This window comes from Vidua macroura, chromosome 5 (assembly GCF_024509145.1).
Source record: "Vidua macroura isolate BioBank_ID:100142 chromosome 5, ASM2450914v1, whole genome shotgun sequence".
NCBI lineage: Eukaryota > Metazoa > Chordata > Aves > Passeriformes > Viduidae > Vidua > Vidua macroura.
The window spans coordinates 53,798,743-53,822,736 of NC_071575.1; the positions used below are offsets into that span (position 1 = coordinate 53,798,743).

At 40.2% G+C, this 23,994-nt stretch overlaps 1 protein-coding gene across 1 annotated transcript in view; it reads left to right on the forward strand.

Annotated features, from left to right (window-relative positions):
* The window catches only part of PLXNB2 (plexin B2), a 173,818-nt gene that overhangs the window by 75,032 nt on the left and 74,792 nt on the right, over positions 1–23,994 (forward strand). The window contains exons 4-6 of the mRNA XM_053977842.1: positions 18,931–20,044; positions 21,712–21,894; positions 22,812–22,934. Of these exons, the coding sequence (XP_053833817.1) occupies positions 18,931–20,044; positions 21,712–21,894; positions 22,812–22,934 (1,420 nt within the window). The remainder of the gene's footprint in view (positions 1–18,930; positions 20,045–21,711; positions 21,895–22,811; positions 22,935–23,994) is intronic.

The following is a 23,994-nucleotide window of genomic DNA, read 5'->3' on the forward strand; positions in this document are numbered from 1 at the left end:
TTAGAACAGGTCCAGAGGAGGGCCACAGAAATGGTCAGAGGACTGGAAAGACAGGCTGATAAGGTTGGGACTGCTCAGCCTGAAGGAGAGAAGGCTCCAGGGCCACCTTATAGCAGCCTTCCAGAATATAAAGAGAAGTCATAAGAAAGAGAAAGACATTTTATCATGGCCTGCAGTGACAGGACAAGGGGAAACAGTTTTAAAGTAAAAGAAGGTAGGTTTAGATTGGATATATGAAAAAGAAATATTTTTCTGAGAGTGGTGAGACTGGAACAGGTTGCCCAGAGGAGCTGTGGATCCTCCATCCCTGGAAGCGTTCTAGACCATGTTGAATGAGGATTTGAGCAGCATGGTCTATTGGATGATGTCTCTACCCATGGCAGGAAGGATGGACTGGGTGGTCTTCGAAGCTCCCTTCCAACCCAGACCACTGAATGATTTCATAAAGCTGGTATCCTGTCCAAAATAAAAGGCATTAGAAGAGATTTTTAGCACTGGTAGGTTTAGTGTAAAAGTTTCAATGAAATTAGGCAGGCTTAAAAAGGCTTTTGAAGAATGACTTACCAGAGTAGGCTAAACTAATACTCAGACCCTTTCAGTCATGCCAGGAACAAAAAGCTCAGTGTAGGGCCAACTGGTGGCTGGGATTTGAAAGGCTGTTCAGATAGGATGAGGGCCTTACAAACATTTCATTCATTCTTGCTACATCCTGTTCTCTCTGGAAGAGGTCAGAGTTTTTTTGCAGTGAAGTCCTTTGGGTGGCTGGGATAGGGAAGCACTGGCACAGGCTTGCTTGAGAGCATCAGCGGGAAATGACCATGTGATAGATCTCATGTTTATACAGAAAAAAAGGTTAATTAATATACACAAAAATAAATGTCTGTAAGTATCCAGCATTGCACAGAAGAGCCAAGACCCTTTTCTTCCCTCTGCTGTTCTCTGGGCTTTGTCATCAAGGCTTTACTATGCAGGAATATGGTTTTGCTAGTAAGGGGCATACCCCAATTAAGAAGTGACTTATTTCTATGTTATCATGCTATTATTCACTGTCCTCTTTCTTCTTACTCTGTCTTCCATTAAAAAACCAGAAGCCCTGACAAATAACTTAGGGATAGTGAAAAACAGCTAAAATCCTTCCATAAGAAATGGTATTTGACAATTCCCCAGTATGAAAAAGAAGTTGTGAAAGTAGCACAGTCCTGATTCCTCATTTACCTATTTGTTGTTAAAATAAATAGGGTCCAGCTAAGATATAGACAGGAATGGAAAGGAGCAGCTTAGAAAGCTATTTATTTCCAGGCATCTTTTTAAAAGAAGCTGTCTTGCACAAGACCTCACAAATGTCACCTGCTGTGGTATGAAGGGAGCACCATACATTTGGTTGTTTCATAGCTGGATGTAGTACAGTCCAAAACTCTTCTTGAAAGCTTCCAGTCATTAAACTTGCTAAATGACATAAAGCTTTTTTTAACAAATGGTGCTCCTGCTTCAGTTAGCTGGCCAGCATCCAACCCTAATAATTGCCTTCTGCCTATCTAAATTGCTCTGTTTATTTAATTGGACAAGGTCATATGTCAAAAGATGTGCTGGATAGGGTTGGTGATACTAGGACAATAGGTATTATGCCACCCAATTCATTCAGTACAGATCATAGGGATTTTGTGCAAATCACTCTGAAGCTTGAAAAGGACTTCATAAATCAAATAGCAGTTCCAGTTAGTTGAAATAAAGCATTATTAATAAAAGTGCTGATCCCTGTCAGGCTACCTAGATCCCTGTGGGAATTTTATATGAATATTGATATAGGACTCCACAACGTATAAGAGAGTCCTGACTTGTACTAGAAATGAAGTCTCTCCACATGCACCTACAACAGGTTTATGTCCATCCCATATGGATGCAGTGATGGAGGAGTAAAGGACCATTGATTCATCTAGACAAAGGTGGTTGGCTCTTTCAAGAAGAGGTTTTTTTTCCTCTCACACTTCTGCTTAGAGGCTAATACAAACCTTAATAAAATGTTACATTTGTGTCATCCATAAGATACCTGGTGCATTTCCTCAAGCTCTGTGAAGTTGCTTGCTGTGCAAAAGGGACCAGGGCTGCAGATGTTGGATTGAGATCTTGGTATTTCTGGTGCCTGGTACAGTGAAATCAGCTGTCTAGCACAAATTGTGATAGACTGCTTTGCCAGTGGTCCTAGAAGGGAAGGAAATGAAAAAGACATTACAAGTTCAGGAACTTTATCAAAAAAGCAAATACCAGTCTTGCTGAGCAGCTATTTCTGAGAGGGTTAAACAAACATCTGTTTGTTTAACCACCTAATGGAGACTGATCTGTTTTTTCCAAGTGTATTTAGATGGAGCAATGGTCTCTGAAATCAGTGGTGTAGCTGTCTTGCTGTTTGGTTTTTTTTTCTTTCTTGTGTGGAGATAGGGATCCATCCCCCTCCCCTAGCTCTTCCTTTGGCAGTGAGCATGCTGTACATACTAGTGAGGATGAGCACATTGACCTTCCTTTGCTCTTTGAATTACAGCCTCCTCAGTTTGAATACTTACAGTCCTTTAATACTCTTGCTGAAGGCACTGTACAGTGCAAGTAGGGACAGTTCAAATTCTTTGCCAGAAAGTGAGAAGGACTTCATAAATGTCTGGAGTATTTGAATCCCACCAGTGTTACTATCTTTAACATCAGGGGTCAATTATTTCAAAGTAACAGATGCACCCAACACAGTCATTTCTTATCCCCATTCAACTCTCTAGACAGTTTCCCTATAGCTCTGTCTTCTGGGTGGTTGTGCTGGGCTGTGGGATGTCCCAGAGGTTGAGACAGTTTCTCTAGAGAGCAAAAAAGTAAATTGCTTACACTTACCATGTTCTCATTTCATTATTTTCTGCAAATCTTTGTGCACTTTTAATGCTTTTACTTTTCAAAGGCTTGTCTGAATTCCCAAGTTGGTTTAATGTTACTGAATGGTTATATCAATTTAGCTGAATACTCGTTTGACATAAGCTTAACTGTGTCTAAATAAATATTTATATTCAGTCTAAACAAATCTAAATGTTAAGTATTGGCTTTAAAGTATTATGTGCCTTATTTCAAAATCTTATTTAAAAATCAGATGAGTCAAAAAAGTATAGGTAAAGTTGAAACTTCAGCAAGCATGCTCATCTAATTATACTTTTACAAACTGCTACACATCACACCATAGGAAAGGCAGTGCAAATCTATGAACACTGAGGCAAAAAATGTTAGGGATTTTTTTTTTTTCTAGAGGTGGTAGATTAGTGCTTTCATAAAATCAGTGGGTGAAACTATATAAGAATTTCTTGACATTTTGTTGACAGAGGGTGCTTTTAAACATCAAGTTGGCAGTAGTAGCATGGCTGGCCATATGCTGAACAGTGTGGTTTAATTTTCCCTACTGCACAGCCATAGTTCTTCCTAAAAGTGTGGAAGTAGTGCTCTTACATGCCCTTTATAGTGGCCTCTTATGGTGAGACCTGAAGCCAAGAGGCTGCTGTTGTAAACCCTTGTGGTGATGGAGACCAGAACGAGAGGCAGCATCCTGGCTCCATCTTCCTCCCTGTAAGGTAGGAGAGCTGGAGGTGGTGGTGAACTTCTCCTAGTTGCTGTAAGCAGGGAGCAGCCAAAGGGGAGTGGTTGCCCTTTATAGACACTCCAGTTTGAAAGCTAAGTGGAAAGACACATTTCTGTCTGAAGTGCTTGGGATTTTTCTGCCTGAAGATATTTACCCAAAACCTAAAGGAAAGTGTAATACTGTAGCTGATTTTGGCAATGTACTGGAGCTTTCTGGGCGCTTGTTTTGTTTTTTTGGATCTTGCCATGAGATGAATTCTCATTTTATGTAACGTTTTGCACCCATGTTTCTCACATCCTTTGCAAAGGAATTAAGTCACTGTACTCCAGTACTCTGCCTGGAGACTGTAGCTCAGCTTCATGGTGCAGTAGCTTCCTTGCTCTAGCTCTTGGTGAGTTGCTGTTACTTGACTTCTCAGAGCAAGCAAACACTTATTTCAGAGATACTCGAAGAATTATCCCCATAGTCTCAGATATCCTTATATTTCAGTACTTTAGTAACTAATTTCTTAATCTTTCTGCTAGTTACAGTTCATGCCTGCCCATCAAACAAATGGAGAATAGTAGGGGTTGAGTTTCCTACTGGCTTTTCTTTATGTCATCATTCAAGTACTGCAGAAAGCTAGTGAGAAATCTGTTCAGATGCTCATGCAACTTCTGTTGTTTCCTGTGGCATATGTTGCATAATTATTTGATGGTAGATTGTATTAAAAAATAATCTGCAAAGCACATAGCAGCATATACAAGTCATTTATGCCTTGGAGTGAAGCTTCCTCTGGTGTGACTCCACAGGCTCTGTAAAATGTGCAGCAAAAACTGTTGAAAAGGGGTTTCTGTCCTCTCAGAATGGTTTCCAGCTTTGTTTTGGAAGGGCAAAGTATGCAACAGGGAAGTTTCCAGTGCTTCAAGGCTTTCCTATGCCCAGCACATTCTAGCCTCACAGAACCTCACAGAACCTAGCCTTCAGGGAGCCTCCATGGTTACCCTACAGCCATGAGCTCGATGGTAGGCATGTATAAAGCTTGGAGATACAATGCTTCCAATGGCAGTCAGAAATGCACAGGGCATTAGCTTCTGAGTGCCTTTAGAAATTCACATTGAAAAGCCTGGGCTGAAGGGAATGAATCTTGTGCTAGCACTCTGTGGTGGCTACAGATCCCTGGTACAACCTATCCAGGACACGCAGCACAAACGGGCAAAATCACCCTCTGCGGTGATGTGAGTGATAATACTTTACATTATACATTTCCATTAATTGGATGCTATTACTACCTGATACATAGGTCATTGCTCCTAATTAATTAAGGGCCAGGAAGGTATTTAGCACTTTACAAGACGCAGATGAAGACAGATGTCCACTTGGGAAATTAAAATATACCAGTCTGAGCATTTTATATAAGACCAGATCAACTATAAAAATCTGATATCTAGACAGACCCTAATGAACCTGATGAAAACCAGGTAAATTAGATCAGCTTAAAGCTAACAAAATGTAATAGAAATGTTCTAAATTGTCTGCAAAAATGCTTTCAGGCAGAAGGATTAGCATGAAGTATATTTTTACAAGGATTAGGGAGAATACTTTACAGGATAAACTAGCCCATAAAATTGTTCCTTTTTACTTGAGTCTATAGATGGACTTCTCTTGTAAAATATGCAGCCTGAACAAAAACTTGCAGTTTTCAGCTATTGCAATAGTTTGTTCTTTCCTGATGCACGGTGCATAAATCTGGAAGTGCTCCTGAAACAACTGAGCTATGCATTCTGGTTCATTTTAAATAAGACTATCCAAATTGTTTTAGAACATATATATGAAATACTGGAATTCTGACTGCCGTTCAGTTGTTTGGGCAGGAATGCAGGTTATGTTTTCAATGACATCATGCTCTCAGGCATATTTCCTATTATCCTTACACATCAGCACAGTAAACTTTATGTCTTAATATACCCCTATACACTTTCAGCTTATTTGCTTTTAAACAGTTGAAAGTCTTTATATATGGTGATTGTGTTTGAAGACTTTCCTAAATATATATTCTCCAATAGAAAGTGTAAGCTGTGTTTGAATTTAGAGTTTATCTACTGTACAAAATTTCTAAATACATGAAGCAGCTACTGTAAATTCAAATTTGAAATATATATACCAAAGTACCTAATGTACAAAGCAATCATAAAATATATTTGGCTTAGACCTTTTAACCACATCACTGGGTGCTGTAAAAGAAACATTTAGCCTAAGAGCTCAGAAGATGCATGATGTAAGCTGCCCAACAGAAGTCTCTGGAGGTTGCCTGAATAATTAGTCTTGTGGGATGAAACTGGTCATGCAAGGAGGAGGATTTACACTGCACTCTATTCCCCTTGTATAGTGTAGCTGGCCCTTATTGGCTCTGCTAACTCATGTATCCAAATGCACTTAGCAGTGAGAAGAAAAATACTCCCACCAGCTGCTGAGCAGCCTTGCAGTGACCTCTCCATCCTAGTACAAACACATGGAAGAAACTCGTCTTCTTACAATGAGAATTCCACTGTGCTCTGCAGCAGCAGTTTTGGTGGAGACCACTTTTCCACTTGTTAGCGTTGGCTGTTTCACAAGGCATACTTTTGCATTTATTCAAACATCAAAACACAACAGGGTCTGGAAGTGGGATCACCATAGGCAGGACTTTGTGTGAAGCAGATGCTGTGCCCAAATTGTCCTGCAGCTCCTCTGCTAAGAAAGTAGTAAGAGTTTGCTTTACTTATGGGTTTGCATCTTTTGTCATGTTTTTTTTCACAGGGATGCCTTGGCCGCATCTATTTAAACAATAGGTTAAGGATACACTGTGGTGCCAGAAGTTTGGAAATTGCTGCTCCTTTGTTTGAGCATGGTTAGCCCAGCTCCTCAGTCAAAGGCAAAGGGTTTAGAGTTACCAGTTCTTAGGAAGAGTCATCTCTGAGTGTTAGAAAACTGAAACAGATACTCTATGTACAGCAGAAACAAGAGGGTTTTTTTTTTCCTTCCCTTTTTCTTTTTATAGATACATTTCTGAACCTTGCAGTTGTTTTAGTTTAAAATACTATTTGATAATGGTTTGATCATACAATCAGCAAGCAGATAAATAAATCCTCCAATCAGTGGGTTGTTAATGGTAGGAGTGGAAGGGCCGGTCTGCTTGTCTGTTACTATTTACTTCCATGCATCTCAGTTTGCATCCTCTGATCTTCAGAAGCATGACTTTTGGCTCTCAAAAGCCTTTGAGGAAATAAAAGAAAATTGTAAATCTGGGACCAGTAATTATACAGACAAATTGTGAGACTTAGATCTATGATATTTTCAGGGTGGAAAGGATCATATAAGTTTGTGCACTTACTGGGCAGCAGCATTTCCAAGTAAAAATTGCACTCTGTAGCAGTGGGGAGGCCTGTTCAGTGCTTAAGGGGACTCATAAGAAAAATGGAGTGGATTTTTACCAGGACCTCTAGTGATAGGATAAGGACAATGGTTTTAAACTGAAAGAGGATAGATTTAGATTAGACATAAGAATTAAATTCTTCATGATGGGGCTGGTAAGAAATAGGAATAGGTTACCCAGACAAGTTGTGGATGTCCGTGGAAGTGCTCAAGGCCAGGTTGGAAGGGGGTTTGAGCAGTCTGGTCTATTGCAAGGTGTCCCTGCACAGAGCAGGGAAGTTGGACTAGATGATCTTTGAAAGGCTCTTCCATCTCAAACCATTCTATGATTCTCAGTAAGTTTATGCATTGTCTACATTCTCCTAGAGCCCTCAAGGCAGGCCATGACAGGTCCTGGCCCAATTGGCAAGTTCAGCTGGAGTAGGTTCAGAGCCCACCTGTGACTACTGACTGATTTTATTCATGTCTGTCGCACGTGTGTGAGAGCTATTCTGTGGAGACTGTAGTTTTGTGTTCAGCATGACTGATGACTTGCAATTTTAAAGGAAGGACCTCTGGTTTGGAGGGGTTAGGTGGAGTCTGGTGTGAAATAGTCAGCAATACATTTTAATCATGCACTGTATCATGCTCCCTTTTTGAAATAAGTGTTCCTGTGTTGGACACTTCTGAAACAAGGAAAACACATTTTATGACTCTGTTATGCATCCATAAAATGGGATTTTACAATTCTTTTGCTGACAGGCCCTTAAGTAGATAGGCACAGGTAGGTGCTGCTGTCAGATTCACGCAAATTACTGGTTAACTAGCTATATAAGTTTGGAGTGAAATACAATGGAAGTACACAGAAGTGCACAGAGTGTCTGTCCAGGCAGATTGGATCAGCACAAGTCAGCACTGTGCTGTTAGAGCCAGGGACACTCCATTCATTTAGATGAGCCTTGTGTGTTTATTAAGAAAAAAAACAAAACAACAACAACAACAAAACAGCAGGAAAAGCTAAACACAAGTGAAAATGCTGCAATTAACTTTTTTTCACTTGTGGCAGCCAAAAGCCACAATAGGTAAATGAATAAGTGTGATCAAATGTGACTGGGAACATACAGCCTGCTCTGTATTTGTCCGTCCTTAACCCTTTGTACTGTGTATGGTGTTTATTTTAGCTTATTCAATTTCCTGCAGGAACCTTTCTTGTGGATTCTATTCTACTCATCTCTCCTTAAAAGCCTTACCAAATATTTACCATGTGCCTTTTCTTGCTATGCCTCTGCTTCTCCAAGCTGTTTCTGCCCTGCTGTCATGTGTCTCCCCATCCTCTCCCAGCTCCATTCTCAGCTGCAGGAGTTATCTGTCTATGAGCAGAAGCAGCTCCCCCAGTTTGTTGTTTCTGCTGGGTGGCTCCATCTGCATCATCTCATCTTCGTGGCTCCCTGAGGCAGGATTCCAGTTCATCCAGCACCATCTCTTCTGCACATTCATTGCCTCCCACTCCCCAAGCTGGAGTGAGCACTGAGTATGGAGAGTATCAGCAGGTGCTACCAAGTTAAGCATGTCTCACTGTGTTTTTCTTGCTTCCTGAGAAAGCAGTAGGAAATAGAACAGAAGGAAAAAGCAGTCAAGAAACAAAAGAGGTGTTTCCAGGTGAGGTTTGAAAAGAGATAGGAAGTCAATAAGGCAGTGAGTATGTCCGAGATCCCCACTGAGTTCTGAAAATCACCTGAGGTTCCTGTTCCTTTATTTTTCCCCCTTTTTTTTTCCTTCTACCTCCTAGTTTGTTATCTGAGACTTTACACAAGAGTATTCAGGCTGTTGTAGCAGCAACTGTAAGAGAGGAAAACTTGGAGACTATGCCTAAGAAAAAAAGGAAATAAGAAGGTGGGGGGAGGAGGAGCTGTAAGAAGATGAGAAAAGATGTGTAAGGCAAGAAAAATAAAAGGGCTTTTTAAAAGCTGTCATGAACATTAATTTGAAGGACAGAGAGAAAAAAATCTCACTTTAATCTCAGAGTGATCAAAATCAGCAACACCAACATGAGGATACAAATGGTCCAAATAAAAGTTTAAAAATTTCAAGACAAACCAGATAGACAACTGTAATTTATCTACAGTAGCAGAAGATAGGAAAATTCTCTATTCCTCATCTATGTGTTTCTTAGCTCCTGACAATCAATAAACTTTCAGTTTAAAGAGTTTTCCCCATATCCCTTTGTGGCTTGCATTATCAGCTGCCTAAGTACAATGTTTATTGTAGTACTCCATTGAGTGTGGTCAATAGCTTCCCATTTTCATAGAGCTTTTGTCCTATGTCTCAGTAGTCCTGGATAAAGTCACTGGCACAGATAGATAAATACATGAAAATTAAGAAGAGTAAGAAGACAGCATGGTGATGAGGCAGGGAATCACACAGCAGACACACTACCAAGTGAGAGGTAGAATTGGAAGGAAAGGATTTTTTTGCATTACTCACCATATTTGCATTTCATTAATTTATGGGTTAAAGTTTATTTACCCCACTGATTTATAGGATCAGTTTCATATGGCATTATCATTGCAGTTTATACATGACTCTTCTATTAAGCCCTGTGACACTATAATATAACAGGAAGACAAAAATGTTGGCTCTGCCTGGTGCCAAAATTCTGCATAGCAGCTTTAAATGTCTGTGTGCTGTTCTGTACAGTCGTATCTTAGTGAGGAAATCCTGGCTCTTTGCAGCTCTCCTCTGGCTGTGCTCAAGTCAGCAAGGGGTACATGCAGGTTCAAGCTGCTGACACAGGGGCTGGTGCTGATGCGAAAGGCTGCGGCTGCACCAGACATTGGAGCGTGGTTTGGTGCTTCTGCTTTGAGGAGGGAGGCGAGACTGATTTCCTGCCTGTGAACTCCCAATTTGAATTCATACATGCTGGAAGTGTCCTTTTGACTTGAATATTTCTTTGTGCGTGTGATAAATGGTTAATTACAAGGTTAATTACACAGAAGAACTGGTTCTGGCAAGGAAGGAGCCAGAATACTTTGTGTTTGTTTCCACATGGTCATGCTCAGATTCCCCCATGCTGGAAGAAAATCCGCCTCCTTTCTGGCTTCTTCCAGGGGAAGTCCGAAACCAGTCCTTGAAGATGACCTTATAGGACTGAAAACAAGCAATTCGTTGTTGTAGCATGGAGCTGGTGACACAGAGTCTCCTTTTACTATCAGTATAAATGCATTTTTTTCCTTTTGCTGCAATACCCTTATTAGTGCAAGAAAAGCCAGCAAATCAGCACTATCCTAACTCCCTGGGCTTTCCTTCCCATGCTCCAGACTTTCATTTTCTGCAGGTTCACCAGCTAAAAGAAAAGAATATCTTTTCCTGGGTTGCAGAAGGGATAAAATAACCTAGGGCTTACATGGAGCTGGTGAGTGTGCATGAGGCATCCCTGCTTTCTGCTGGGCTTCTGTGGCCACCTTGTATAGCGGCTGCAGCAGGAAATCATCCCCCCTTGAAGCTCAGGCAGCTGCAGCAGGTGTTTACCCTTGTGGCTAAATCAGATTTGGCCGTTTGCAGGATCAGGTAGCATAAAAGTGTAAGTGGCTTTGAGAGTGTCCGGAGTGGCCTGTGGCCCTGTGCTGACTGCAGACTGATTCAACTGGGTGTTTGTCCACAGGGCATCATTGGGATTAGTGCTCAATAAGATTGTAGATAAAAATAAAATCTTATTTTTTTTGTTAGAAGATCTCATGGCTTCAACAAAACCACAAAGCAGGTCAAAGAGGAGATTCTGTGGGTTCAGATTCCTGACAAGTCAGCTGCTTGCTATTAAACGCGTCACTCAGCTGCTTTTCTTACAGATCAACTACATCTTTGTAACACTTGAGAAAGTGAGGCCTCATTAAAATGAGAGCTTCATTGCTACTGAGAGAATGGAGAAAAGATGAATGTAGAGGCCCAAACTGAATGGGAGGTGTGATGGTCCAGGAAGACATGAATGCAGGTCTGCTTCTGCAGTGTTTCTCTTCTCTGTGTGTGCTCCTGCCTGCATTAGGGCAGGGGCTGGAATGTGAATGTGCAACCCTCTGACTTGGCATGATAATATGAACACTTGTCTTCATAGTAAAAATAGGATTTCAAGAGACCTCTCTGGCATAAGCTAACCTTGTCTCAGAGTAGTTTATAATCTGTAATTGCTGGTAATGAATGCTGTCAAATGAGGTCTTTCCACAGCAGCTGTTTTTATTGACTTTTTTTTTAAAGCTGTTTGGCACTGTAAAATCTTGAAAGTATTTTCACTTAAAAGAAATTTTATTTCGAATCCTAACACCAGCCAAAAAACCCATCCTTGCACTATGGTAGAACCTATGGTATAAAAGTTCTTCAAAATCAAAACACTGCCAGGTCTGACCGAAATGAACCAGGGAATTCATTAGTCTCTGCTTCGAAGAGTGCATATAAATCTGCAAAGTGCTACTCTTCTCTTTTGTTTGCCTGCTGATGTTGCAGAAACAGGACATTATTGTAAGTTCTAGAGTGCAATAGCAAAAAATTTTAAGTATTCATTTTCTGAGTCTCATTACCTGTTGTTAATGCTCTTTTGAGTGACTCCTAGTTGAAAAATTAAGGCTCACATGGCTCCCTCTTGCTCTAAATTTGGATCTGGATCAGAATACTAAATACTTTAAAGTTCAGGTGTGCACAGATGAAAGGTTTTGATTCCAGCTACTAATAGTGTTATTAATTTCGCTTGAAGCTAATAATATAATTATTAATATGAATTCTGAATTTTCTAGCTGTTTGTCTCTCTTAAACTTTTAACACAATCCTGCCAATTTTGCAGAGTTCATGAGAGTCCTTGTCATAGGTATGCTGGGATGCTGATGGATGCAGAACCAACTGTAAAAGGCAGTTGTGCTCCTCAGCTCTTAATACAATTGCAATGCCTGGAGAAACCTTTTCTAAGGTGGGACAAGAAAACATCTCTGTTTGGCTTGGTGGTATGCAGCAATACTGTTTTACTGTAATTGCCAGGGTACTAGAGCTGGATGACATACCCTGTTTAAATCCCCTCCCTACCCCTTTGAAGCCTCTTAAGACGTGAGAAGGATTTGGTGATCTTTGGTAAATGATTGATGATTCAGGTTCCCAAAATTCATCTTTTTAACTTGTGTGAAGGCTGATAAGGATGTAAGCAAAAGTCAAAAAAAAAGTCCTGAAAATTCCCTTTGGATCATCTTGCTCATACAGCATTTCCTCATCCTTTCAAATACATCCCGTTGCCCTTGAGCTCCCAGTTGACCAGGCTGTGGGATGCCACAGTATCTGCTTGGGTTAATGGGTTATCTCAGGCAGTGAGTTATCTGAGATCTTTTTGCTGCTGATATCTCAGATCTTCTGAAAGATGAGAGTTTCCAGAGTGATGGAAACATCTTCTTGCTCATGCCCCTTTCCCAGGGGAAGCATGCAGTGCACATGCTCCTCTCCCAGACACTGCTGGCCTCTGATGATGATGTAAGCACAGGGTATAGATTTACTCCTCTTCGGACCAAAGTAAAACTCATTCTTGACAGATGAAACCATGGTATAGGTATATTGGGTTTGCATAGTAAGGGTTTGGTAATGGGGACTATAAGGGTGTTTTCTGTGAGAAGCTGCCAGAAGCTTCCCCCATGTCCAACAGAGCCAATGCCAGCTGGCTCCAAAACAGACCTGGACTGGTCAGGGCTAAGCTGCTCAGCAATGATGGTAGCATCCCAGGATAACAGATTTAAGAAGGGGAAAAAACTACTGTGCAACAGAAGCAAGGAGAGAGTAGCAAAAAAATGTGAGAGAAACAACTCTTTAGACACCAAGGTCAGTGTATAAGAGGGAGGAGGTGCTCCAGGCACCAGAGCTGAGATTCTCCTGCATGGTGCAGGCCATGGTGAGGCAGCTGTGCCCCTGCAGCCCATGGAGGACCACAGGGGAGCAGCAAGCCTCCTGCAGCTCCTGGAGGACCCCACACCTGTGGAGAGTTCATACTGGAGCAGGCTCCTGGCAGGACCTGTGGCCTGTGGAGAGAGGAGCCACACTGCAGCAGGTTTGCTGGCAGGACTTGTCACCCCGTGGGGGACCTTCACTGGAGCAGTCTGTTCCTGAAGGACTGCACCTTGTGGAAGGGATCCACTCTGGAAAAGTTCATTAAGAACTTCAGCCCATGGGAAGGAATCACTTTGGAGAAGACCATGAAGGACTGTCTCATGTGGGACATAACACATGCTGGAGCAGGGGAAGAGTGTGACAAAGAGGGAGTGGCAGAGACGTGTGATGAACCGACCCCACCTCTCTGCACTGCAGTGAGCAAGTAGAGAACTTGGGAGTAAAATTGAGCCCAGGAAAAAGGGAGGGTGTGCAGAAAAGGTTTTTTAAAGTTTGGTTTCATTTCTCATTATCCTTCTCTGATTTTAATTGGCAACAAATTAAAATAATTTCTCTAAGTTGCAGCTGTTTTACCTGTGACAGTAATTGATGAGTGATATCTCCCTGTCCTTATCTCAACCCCTGATCCTTTCATCATATTTTTCTCAGGCTGTTTAGCCAAGGAATGGAATGACAGAGTGATTTAGTGGGCACCACAGCTTATTCTTGATATAAGAAACCCACGTTTTTAGTAACCTGAATTTGTGTTTCCATGTGTCTTCCATTTGTTTTCCCAGGGACCGCAAGAAACACCAACAAAATACAGAGGGACTGAGGGTATAACATTCATTATTTCCTTGACAAATCTATAATTTTCAACTAGTCCTTGTAACAGAAGATCCGTGTCAATAAAACGATTACACATATTAAAAAAAAAAGAAATTTTATATTATTGAAAGTTACTCAAAAAAAAGAAAAAATAAAACATTTAAAAATTTGTCTTGTGAAAACAAGCAAAGATTTTGTCTTCTACACCAGGAATAGAAACAATATTAAAGTATTTGTCCATATGTTACCAGTTTACAGGCAGTTTGACCTGATGGGATTTTTTGTTCCATATAAAGATAGTCTATACATCTTAGCAAATTGTGTTTTGAGAAGTGAAAGGGAAGGAAAATTGCTCTTTTTGAGCAGTACAGGCTATCACAACATCTAATGAAGAGGATATTGGTTTCTCATTCTCCACAGCATGACCTCCCACAGTTTTCTGACCCACAGGTCCCATCTGCTAGCAGCAAACTGTCACAGTTACAGGATGGACACCATCACAGTGATCACTATTCTCACTGGTTCTACCAATTTTGGATGTGTGGCATAGTATACCAACAGAGTTGTTCCTCTCTGTCCAAAACCTTTCTAGTATGTTGCCATAATCTTGGGAAATAGGTGTGAATCCTGAAGTGTTATTCTAGGTGATTCATTCTCTGAACCATCACTCATTTGTTTTAGGAAATAGTAGTAAAAGTTGGAACTGAGGAAGAGTTTACTTTTACCTACAATTCTTGCAAAAGTAGAAGCTTTCAAATCCAGACTGAAAATCTGCTATCCTCTGCTTCTCATACATTCTCCAGTTTCTGATTTGACTTCTTTTGAGCCCAAAACTGAAAGCTGAATTCTTTGAAACCTCTGGCACACTTAACAAAAGCTAAAAAGTTACTCAAAATGAAAGAGAAGAGAATTTTCATTCATCTTTCCCCAAATAACCATGTCATTGGAGTGCATTCTTTGGATTTTACCTTTTTCATGTCACAATTTTTGAGTCTTTTTTACTATTTTTTTTTTCCAATTTAAGTGCCCTGTACATCTTTTGGAGTCCCTCTGATTAAGGGAAAGTTTGCTGGGAGAACCACAGTTTTCTGCATCTCACTGTTAAAGCATATCAGTACCTGCCTTTTTTGGCAGAAGTGCTTGTCTCTAGACCAGAATTTCAAGTAAAAAAATTTTGTCTGGATGAGATGATGTAGCAGGGCTTAATTAAGTATATATGTGAGTCATGAGGAAATATTCTGCAAAAAAAAACACAGAAGTTAAAATGGTGAGATTATTCCTTCAGTGAAGATTTTCTTGTCCATTGCTTTTTGGGAATAACACTTGTTTTAGTTCTCAGTTATTCCAGTTTCAGGCAAAATTTGGTATTCTTTCACTTCAGCAGAAGCAAAAGTAAGAAATTAATTAGAGCAAAGCTAAAGATATATCAAAGGCTTAGGTGATGCGGAATGGCTGGAAAGTTGAAGGTTCCTGTGTTCAGGCACAGCAAATGACTTTACACTGAAGGAGAACACCTGTCAAGTCCAGGCAGCATGGTGCTAGTACTAGTTCTTAGGGCTGTTTATAATAATGCAAAGTCAATTTGAAGCTCACTTTGTTCTTGTAGATGCTCCTTTTTTCTTCATGCCTTTGAAGAATTGGGTGTTATTTAATGTTATTGGTCTTGCATGAGTAGAAAGATACAAAGTTATGGGTACTTAGTCTAAAACTGATCTCTGTGGGGCAGAGCTCTGGTAGTTGTGTGATTACCAGCATGGTGTCACTTTATGGCAGTTTCTCTGTATGAAGTGTTCTCCTGGATGCCTTGTGTTTCCTGCACATAAATCCTAGAATTTCATATTTCTTGTAGGAAGCAGTAGAGGGGACAAGAGGCTGGATGGAGACAAGACTTTGAGACAGAAAAAAAAATTATGTGAGCAAATGCTCTGTTGGTCTTCTTTTATCATGAGTCTGCTAAGGGCTTAAAACTAAGTGCAAATTGAGGGTGGAGGGTGTATGGCAGCTCTCAGGACCAGGGCATGACTTAGAGTAAGCCACCCAGGCCTGTGTGTAAATAAAGTATGTGACTAAGCCATCAGAAATACATTTCCTGTGCAGAACATCATGGATTCCGTGCTCTAGCCTATGCTTCTTACACCTTTTCTCTTGTGTTTCTGCAACTTGTTCATTTAAAACGGAAGTTTTTCACAGCAGGAGACTGCTTCTTGATACATTACCAGAGCATCTAATTCAGTACAGCACCCGTGTTAATAACAGCTCTGGCATTCTTATCACACCAGCTGGTCATAGAAGGATTCTTCCAACTGCTTCTTCCCAATTAAGTTAAAAACAGGTGAAAGTGGCCTGTGGTTGTCGTTTATGTCATTTCATTCTATTTGCTTTTTAAATTTTCTTAAGCCTACTCTTTGATAAGTGAAGGAGAGTTTACTTCTGAATCTCTTCATAGTGTATGTAATTTTTGTTTACTATTTGCTTTGGAGAGAGGATGGAAAGTGAAACTAATAAATACAGAGAATCATGAACTGTTACCTTGCATAGAGATCTGAACTAATCTGATGGGGGTTTGCAGACAGGAGTGGCAAGGAGTAAATAACAAAAGCAAACAAATAAACAAACAAAGATAAGGCATTATTAATGGAGAGTGCATGTAGTTCTGAATAATTCAAGTAAAAAATGTTATAAGTAAACAAGGCAGAAAATAGTAGGGAGGAAGCATTACCCATTTTTATACAGAGAATTAATTAATCCTCTGAGAGCCTGGTTTAGACATGCAAAATGTGCTTTTTATTCTGGTTCTGTCATGGACCAGCAAGACTCTTCGTTCTTCTGGGACAATGGCAGGAGTATTGCAAATGCAGCCTTTGTGTCCTGGGTGCCACCAATGGACAAAATGGGGGTTTTCAATCCAATGAAATACAGGAATGTGGAGGGGAATGAGTACAGAAATTAAGGTACAATTAATTATTTTCCATTCATTTAAGGCATATTTTGCAAGTAGAGCTATTTATGGGGTTTTCTTTGACTGAGAGCAGAGATTATAATAATCTAAAAATAATTACCTTGTGAAAAAAGCAGGAGCAAATTAATCTCAATTTTGCATTTGATCCTTGTGCAATAGGTAATAGAATGATAAAAACACTGAAATGTAAAAACCTGTATGAAAAAACACTGCAGTAGTGTGTCAAGCTGTTTTTTTTATTTCATTGCAGATAACTGTAAGGGATAATATTTGAAACTAGATGACAAGCATTATCACATATCATTTAGCAATGGAGAAGTAAAATGGGATCAAAGCTGGAAAACTGGAGTCCTTGGGAACAGTAAGAAAAGAGAAGAATTCAGAGGAAATCTGGGCTCCTTAGAGCAGGTCACCTGCTGTTGTAAAGAGATCCAAAACTTCATTACATTGCAAAGCATGTGCTAAAGTCTGTGTGTCTGGAGAATAGGTTATAATTCTTAGCCTTTTCTTGGTCACTGTCATAGGAACTCAATCTATCATTAGAAAGCCCAGCTCGTGCTGCCGGTGATGTACTTTCTTGTCTTTGGCATATTTTTATAGCTAGCTACTCAGTTTGGTACATGATAGGAGCTTCAGCAAAACAAGATTGAAGTTAGTGTTTTATTTATCCTGAGTTACTTTTAGTAGGTTTTTGGGGATTTACGAGTTCAGTTCACTCTGATTTTAGAGCAGTTGTTCTCACCATTGCACGTGCATTTTCTCCATAGAGGAGCAAAACATGCTCAAATACTAGAGGACAGGCATTATCTTTACGCATTGCTGGCAATGCTGCAGTGGTTTGGGAAGCTCACAGATGACTTATGCTCACAACAAAAGTCCTTCCTTCCCTGCCCAAACTTTTCCTCCAGGTTGTTAGCATTTATTCTTAGTTAGCCAGTATAAATGATGATTCAGCCACTCTCTTTCACATCCCACCGGAATCTATTGCTATTGCCAAAACAGAAGTAATAGGTGACAAAGGAGCATGGTTCTTTTATTGTTATTTTTTAAAGGTTTTCTTTTTTTTCATTTTCTGGTTTTGGCATTTCATCTTCTTTTCCTCCTCCTATGAGACTGTTGCCTGTTAGATTGCTTTGTTAAATTTTTCTCTTGTCTTTTCTATGTTTTTAATTGTTTCCTTTCTATTTAGATTCCACGTATTTTCAGATTTAACTTGAGATTCCCTGCAAATTTACAGGTTCTTTTCTCATCAGATTGAAGAACCCCATGGCTGACTTTGAAAATGAAAAAATTATGGATTATATTTGATCTTCCTCCAAACAGTAGTCATCTTTTCCCCCTAACATCAATGTTTCCAAGCATGCCACCTTTTGTTTTCTGCTCTCAGAACTAAACACTTTGAGAAAACACTAACAAAATGTTCAGGCCTTAGGAAGTCAGCCAAGACTCCTCATTTAACTCTTAGATTAAAATTAGACCCCTGCTTACAAGTTTCAGAAGGTCTTTCTCTAATTCCAAACAGCCAGGTGATCTGCTTGGGAACTAACAATTCTGAAAGGGATTTTAAGAAATGGTAACAGACTCATACTCCCAAAAAAAATTTAAGTGATGTTCTTAGGACAGATTTGAAACTATTAAGTTTCTAGTGAATGAAAGTGTTGGAGCTAAATGCATACCAGCAGAAAAAGTCAATGTTGCATATTAAGGGGTCTACCATCTTCTGGCTTCACATTGATGAAGGATTAGTTTAATACCTTCTCAAAAAGCATCAGCAGCCAGATCCAGACTTGCTTGTATGCAGTGGAAGGTTTTTTCCTTTCCGGGGAAAGCCCACAATACAAAATGTTTCCAACACTTTTATGTACATTCCCCCCCACACACGTCTTAAGGAGGAGCTACCCGAAACTCAGATTCTCCAAATTATTTTTAAATGTTCAGCAGTAAATAATTGACACGGTATGATGCAGTCAGGACAAGCACTACCACATTTTGTCACTCCGTGTTGTTTCAAATTGGCTGTTCTCATTGTACTTTAGCACAATCATATAATCAATCTAATTGGTTATATGATCATCATTTAGACATATGACCTTGTTAAATCTTTCCCCAACAGATTAAATTCCTAGGCAATTAACAGGATTTGAGGCTTTCCATAATCTTCATGCTGTCTACACCTGCACAAGGATAAGTGTATTTAAGTAATGAAAAACTCCCACATTTCTCAGTTTTGTGTAAACTGTATTTTTCTATATGTTTCATGTTATTCTTTTCTTTCCCTTTTTAGGTACTACATAGAAATGGCTTTATGGATCTGGACACTGACCATCTTGAGCTGTTTTTGCATCACCTTATCCAGAAATGAGGAACTAAAATTTTTTCAGAGTGCTACAGAGCTAAATCATCTAACAGTGGATAAAGACACTGGGATAATCTATTTGGGAGTGGTAAATGCACTGTATCAGCTTACAGAAAACCTGGAAGTAATAAGATCTGTAGAAACAGGTCCAAGAAAGGACAACAAAAAATGCACACCTCCCATTGTTGAAAATCAATGTAAAGAGGCCGTACTGACTGACAATTATAACAAATTACTGTTGCTGAACAAGGTGGATAATACAACTGTGGTATGTGGAAGCCTTTTTAAGGGAATCTGTGCCATCAGAGATCTACAGAACATTAGTGATGAGAAGTATTACGTAGACAGTAGTGGAGAAAAGTCCTTTGTAGCAAGCAACGATGAGAATGTATCAACTGTGGGACTGATCACTTCCTTGAATAATGACCAAGTGCTGTTTGTTGGGAAAGGGAATGGACCAAATGACAATGGGATCATAATCAGCACTCGGCAGCTTTACGCCAGGGATGGGAAAGACATTTTTGAAATGTATACAGACTCAGCAGCTGTTAAGTCAGCTTATCCCTCATCAAGCACACAACAATTTGTGGCAGTTTTTGAGGATAAAAATTATGTTTATTTTATTTTTAATCAACAAGAGAAACAACCTGCCAACAACCGCACACTGATTGCACGTCTGTGCAAAGATGATGCCCATTATTATTCCTACTTTGAAATGGACTTGGGTTGCAAAGATGATGATGATGGTGCCTATGACCACTGTCATTCTGCTTATGTCACTACCCCTGGAGAAGAACTGGCTGAGAGCATGGCTCAGGAGGGGCAATCTGCAGATACTCCCTCAGATGACAAAGTTCTTCTTGCACTCTTCAGCAAAGTAAACAAAGATGATGGCTCTCTAAAATCTGCCATGTGTGTGTTTTCCTTGCGGCAGATCAATGAAAAGATGGAAAAAAACCGGAATGATTGCTACACTAAAAAGAATACCAGCTCATTTTACAAACTTTTTTCAGCAGAAAACCCATGTGCATTACATGGACTGGTAATACGAACACTATAAATATCAGTTTTTGAATCTGTGTTAAAGTTTGTGGAACATATACAACTATATGCTTTGGGGTGGCTTTGAGCTAAACTGTACTAAGATGACTAAAAACTCAGTAGATGGATTCACTATAGAAATAGAATGTGGGGGGGTTGTGGACTAGGTTAAGTAAGAAATCACAAAATTTTGAGTCTCTTTGAAAGGATTTGATGTTTTCTCAAAGACAAGTATTGCTTTCCTAAATGCATTTCTTTTAAAGGGTTCCTTCTGGTATGGGAGTTATTGAGTCAAATGCAGGGGCTTTTTGCATCCATGATCAGCTTCCAGGTGATCACTACAGATAATTGTAGTTTCAGTCAGTGTATTTACAATGCTCTTAAATGGTATTAAGAATCTTTTAGATGTATCTGTAATTCAGCATTTTTTCTCACTTGTATTGTTAGACAACTGAAATACCCAGATTTCCTGTATTCAGGTAGTGTTCATATTTTGATGTGGTTCAAAATACTTGTATAGCATGATAGCCATCCTTTTATGGCCTTGACTATAAGGTTTTTGAAGGGTACTGTTAAAACCGTTCAGTTATTGTTCTTCAACCTATGACTGTCTCTAAGAGGCAATTTTCAGTATTTCTGTTGGTTTTATGACTGTTTTGCCCACATCACTCTATTTCCAAGCCCCAGTTGTGCATGCCACTCATTCATTACTGCAGCCAACCCTAAACTGGGTTGAGAAATAGAATCATCTTAAAAATAACTCAACCAGCTTTTAGGAGGATGTCTTAATTTCGCAGCCCAAACAAGGTACACACTTGCATAAGCAGCTGTCTGAGCACAACTTGAGAAGTGGTGTGCTGTAGTCCAGGGAGAGGAGTGAACAGCTGAAGAGATGGGGCATGGGAATACCTTTTTTTGGTATTGACCCATAATTTTTCATCTTGTGAGACTGAAGCCATCTCCCACACACTAAGTCACTAGTGCTGATGAGTCAAAATTGCACATTTTGCTTCAAACCACCAGTGTTACTTGCTACAGTACCCTGCATATGGGGTGAGCATCAAACACAGAAATCCTGAATGTGATGAGTGTCCGTGGCTCCTGACAAAAATAAGGTGTGGATTTGAGATCAGAAACATGGTTTTGTTACCAAATATAGCAGGAAAGGCAAGGTGTGAATGAACTTCCTTCTGGTAGCTCTTGCTGCCGCTCAGGATTAAAGCATAGTGAGAAGGGAGTGTTTTGAAGTTCATGAGACAGTTGCCAGGGAGTTGCTTTTTTATGGATTGCAGCAAAGTAAGAAACAAAACAGCAATTTAAAAAGCAGTCTTCAAGACGAAGTTGGTTAAACCAGACTCTATGACATGTTCATTTTAATTAAACCAACTGGTTAATTTTTAAACTGCTGCTATAATGAAACAGAAAAAAAACTTCTCTCCCTGTGATTCCTGGAAAGTGAAAGCATGGAAGCAGTTCTCAATTAGCAGGCTACCATCTGATTACTGCCTGTTGGCTGGGGGCAAATGCCCAGACAATCCATCTCTCTCTTCCTACTCTTCAGTAGCTGAGGGGTATTATATGGTCTAGTAATACGGCTGCACTTCATTCTTAGCTAGGAATTAGTGATCTGAATGTTTAACATCACTCTGTATTGCTATTCCTTATTAGAATGCAAGCAAAAATTTCCCCTGTGGCTACGAACACTTGCCGTACCTTTTGGGAAGTAGGAATGGTGTTATAGAGAAGCCGGTGCTGCAGAAAGAAGGGATGAATCTCACGGCCGTCACTGTGGCTGTGGAGAACGGGCACACCGTGGCCTTTCTGGGAACATCGGATGGTAAAATTCTTAAGGTAACAAACTGGATTAAAAGACTGGAAGGTATATAAAAGGTTATGAACTGAAAGTCAAAATGGGATTTATAAGATCTCATACTAGGAGCAAATTCTCATGGAGCTTGGTTTTTTTCATCTCAAAGGAAAGACACATTATTTCTGATGTACCTCGGCTATCTGATACACAGATTGAATTAGCATTGCCTGAATGACATTTTCCCAAAGGATTATATACCTACTGAGAGCTTTATATAAACAGCCTTAGGTAATCTAACAGCTTTAGCCTTATCTCTATTCAAGCTCATACTGATTTAAGAGCAACTTTTCATTTTGTAGTCATTCTGGCCATTCAGTGAATAGAGGTAGCAATACAAAGCCCAAGCTGAAGCTCTGATAAATTCTGGTTGTGTGGTGCTCAAGGTTTGACATGTTTGTGATGTTAAAATATCAAGACTGCAACACTAAACGCCTTCTCTTTCTTGAGGGAGAGTGATGGCCATGTCCAGCCTTAAACCTAGCACTGCCAAGTTCCACCAAACCACATGATAAGTCATGTGGATGTGGTGCTTAGAGACATGATTTAGTGGTGGACATGGTGATGTTCACCGTGCCCACCTCACTACAACCTCCTTTTGGGTAGTTGTAGAGAGTGTTAAGGTCTCCCCTGAGCCTCTATTTCCCCAGACTGAACACCCTAAGCCGCTCCTCATCAGACATGTACTCCAGACCCTTCACCATCTCTATTGCTATTGCCCTTTTCTGAATACTCTCCAACACCTCAATGTCTTTCTTGAAGATGTGCCTTAGTCCTCCTTTTGTTCTTAATATATTTTTAGAAACATTTTTATTGTCTTTTACAGCAGTAGCCAGATAAAATGATAATTGTGGGGAAAAGGCAACATTAACCACCTTTTTTTTTTTCTTCCACAAAATAGGTGTTCCTGTCATCCACTGCAACTGAGTACAGCTCTCTTACCATTGAACTAAACAAACCTGTAAAGAAGGATCTGGTCCTTGATCAAACCCAAGAAAATCTGTACGTGATGACCACAGACAAGGTAACGTGTCCTGCTTGCATTAAGGACCCGGCCCTCTTTCACTTTCTCTGCAGCTTAACCTGAGATTTATGTATTTTCCAGTTGTTCCTGGAAATTTCCCTATTTGGTGGGACTCCCACAACTCTGTGTGTATGGAGACTTTTCTCAAGTTTAAGCTGATGGACATGTTGTGACTTGGAGACCTGTAATGTCCCTGATGCTTAGCAACAGGGAACTGGAAGTGAGTTCCCCTCTGGAGCTGTCATACAGGCTCTGTGAGACGGATGGAGTGGAGATGTTTGGCACCAGCATGCCTCAGGGTCAGGCAGCCCTAGCACTCAGTGTGGGATGCCTAGGGTACCAGTAGGTGCTGTAGCTGCCATCAGATCCTTTGAAGAGCGCTTCAGGACTCAGGATGCTCTCCTGACGTGCTCTCACTGACATGTCTGTAAAGCCACCGGTAGTTTTTGTGAGTCTTAGTGTCAAAAACTAAGAACCAATGGAGAGAATTATATATTTGGGAAACACTTTCATTAAGCTTCTGGTAGAACTGAGTACAGTAGGAAAAGTCCAAATTCACTAGGAAAGGCATGGCCAATCTCTCCTAGACCCCTTATTTTTGCTGTAAGGTGAAGGCACAATGGAGGTCTGTAAAAAATGGGAGGGAAAAAAGCAAGTAGGAAATGAGAAGGATGCCAGATTTCTCCTCCACCTCCAGGGGTAATCCTCTTCTGACACTTTTCTTTGTGGAGGCTGGAGCTGCCAGCCTCAAACACTTTGTTCAGCAGCTCTCCAGGACAAGGTGGGTGACAGGCTGTGACCATCTGCAGCCCTGCCAGTGACGTGGAATGCAACATAGAAATGTTCTGCACCACTGACACAGGGAGAATGAGTGGGCTGTGAAAGGAGAGTATTTGGGAAGACAGTGCAAGAAAAATGTTTTCTGGCTGTTTTATAAAAGGATTAATATAAATTCCTGCTGTGGGAATGTTATAGACTAGCTGAAGGTTTTTAGGCTAGAGACAACATTAGAAAAAATGCCAGAAAAACAACGGATAAAGCATTTAATAATATGACGGTG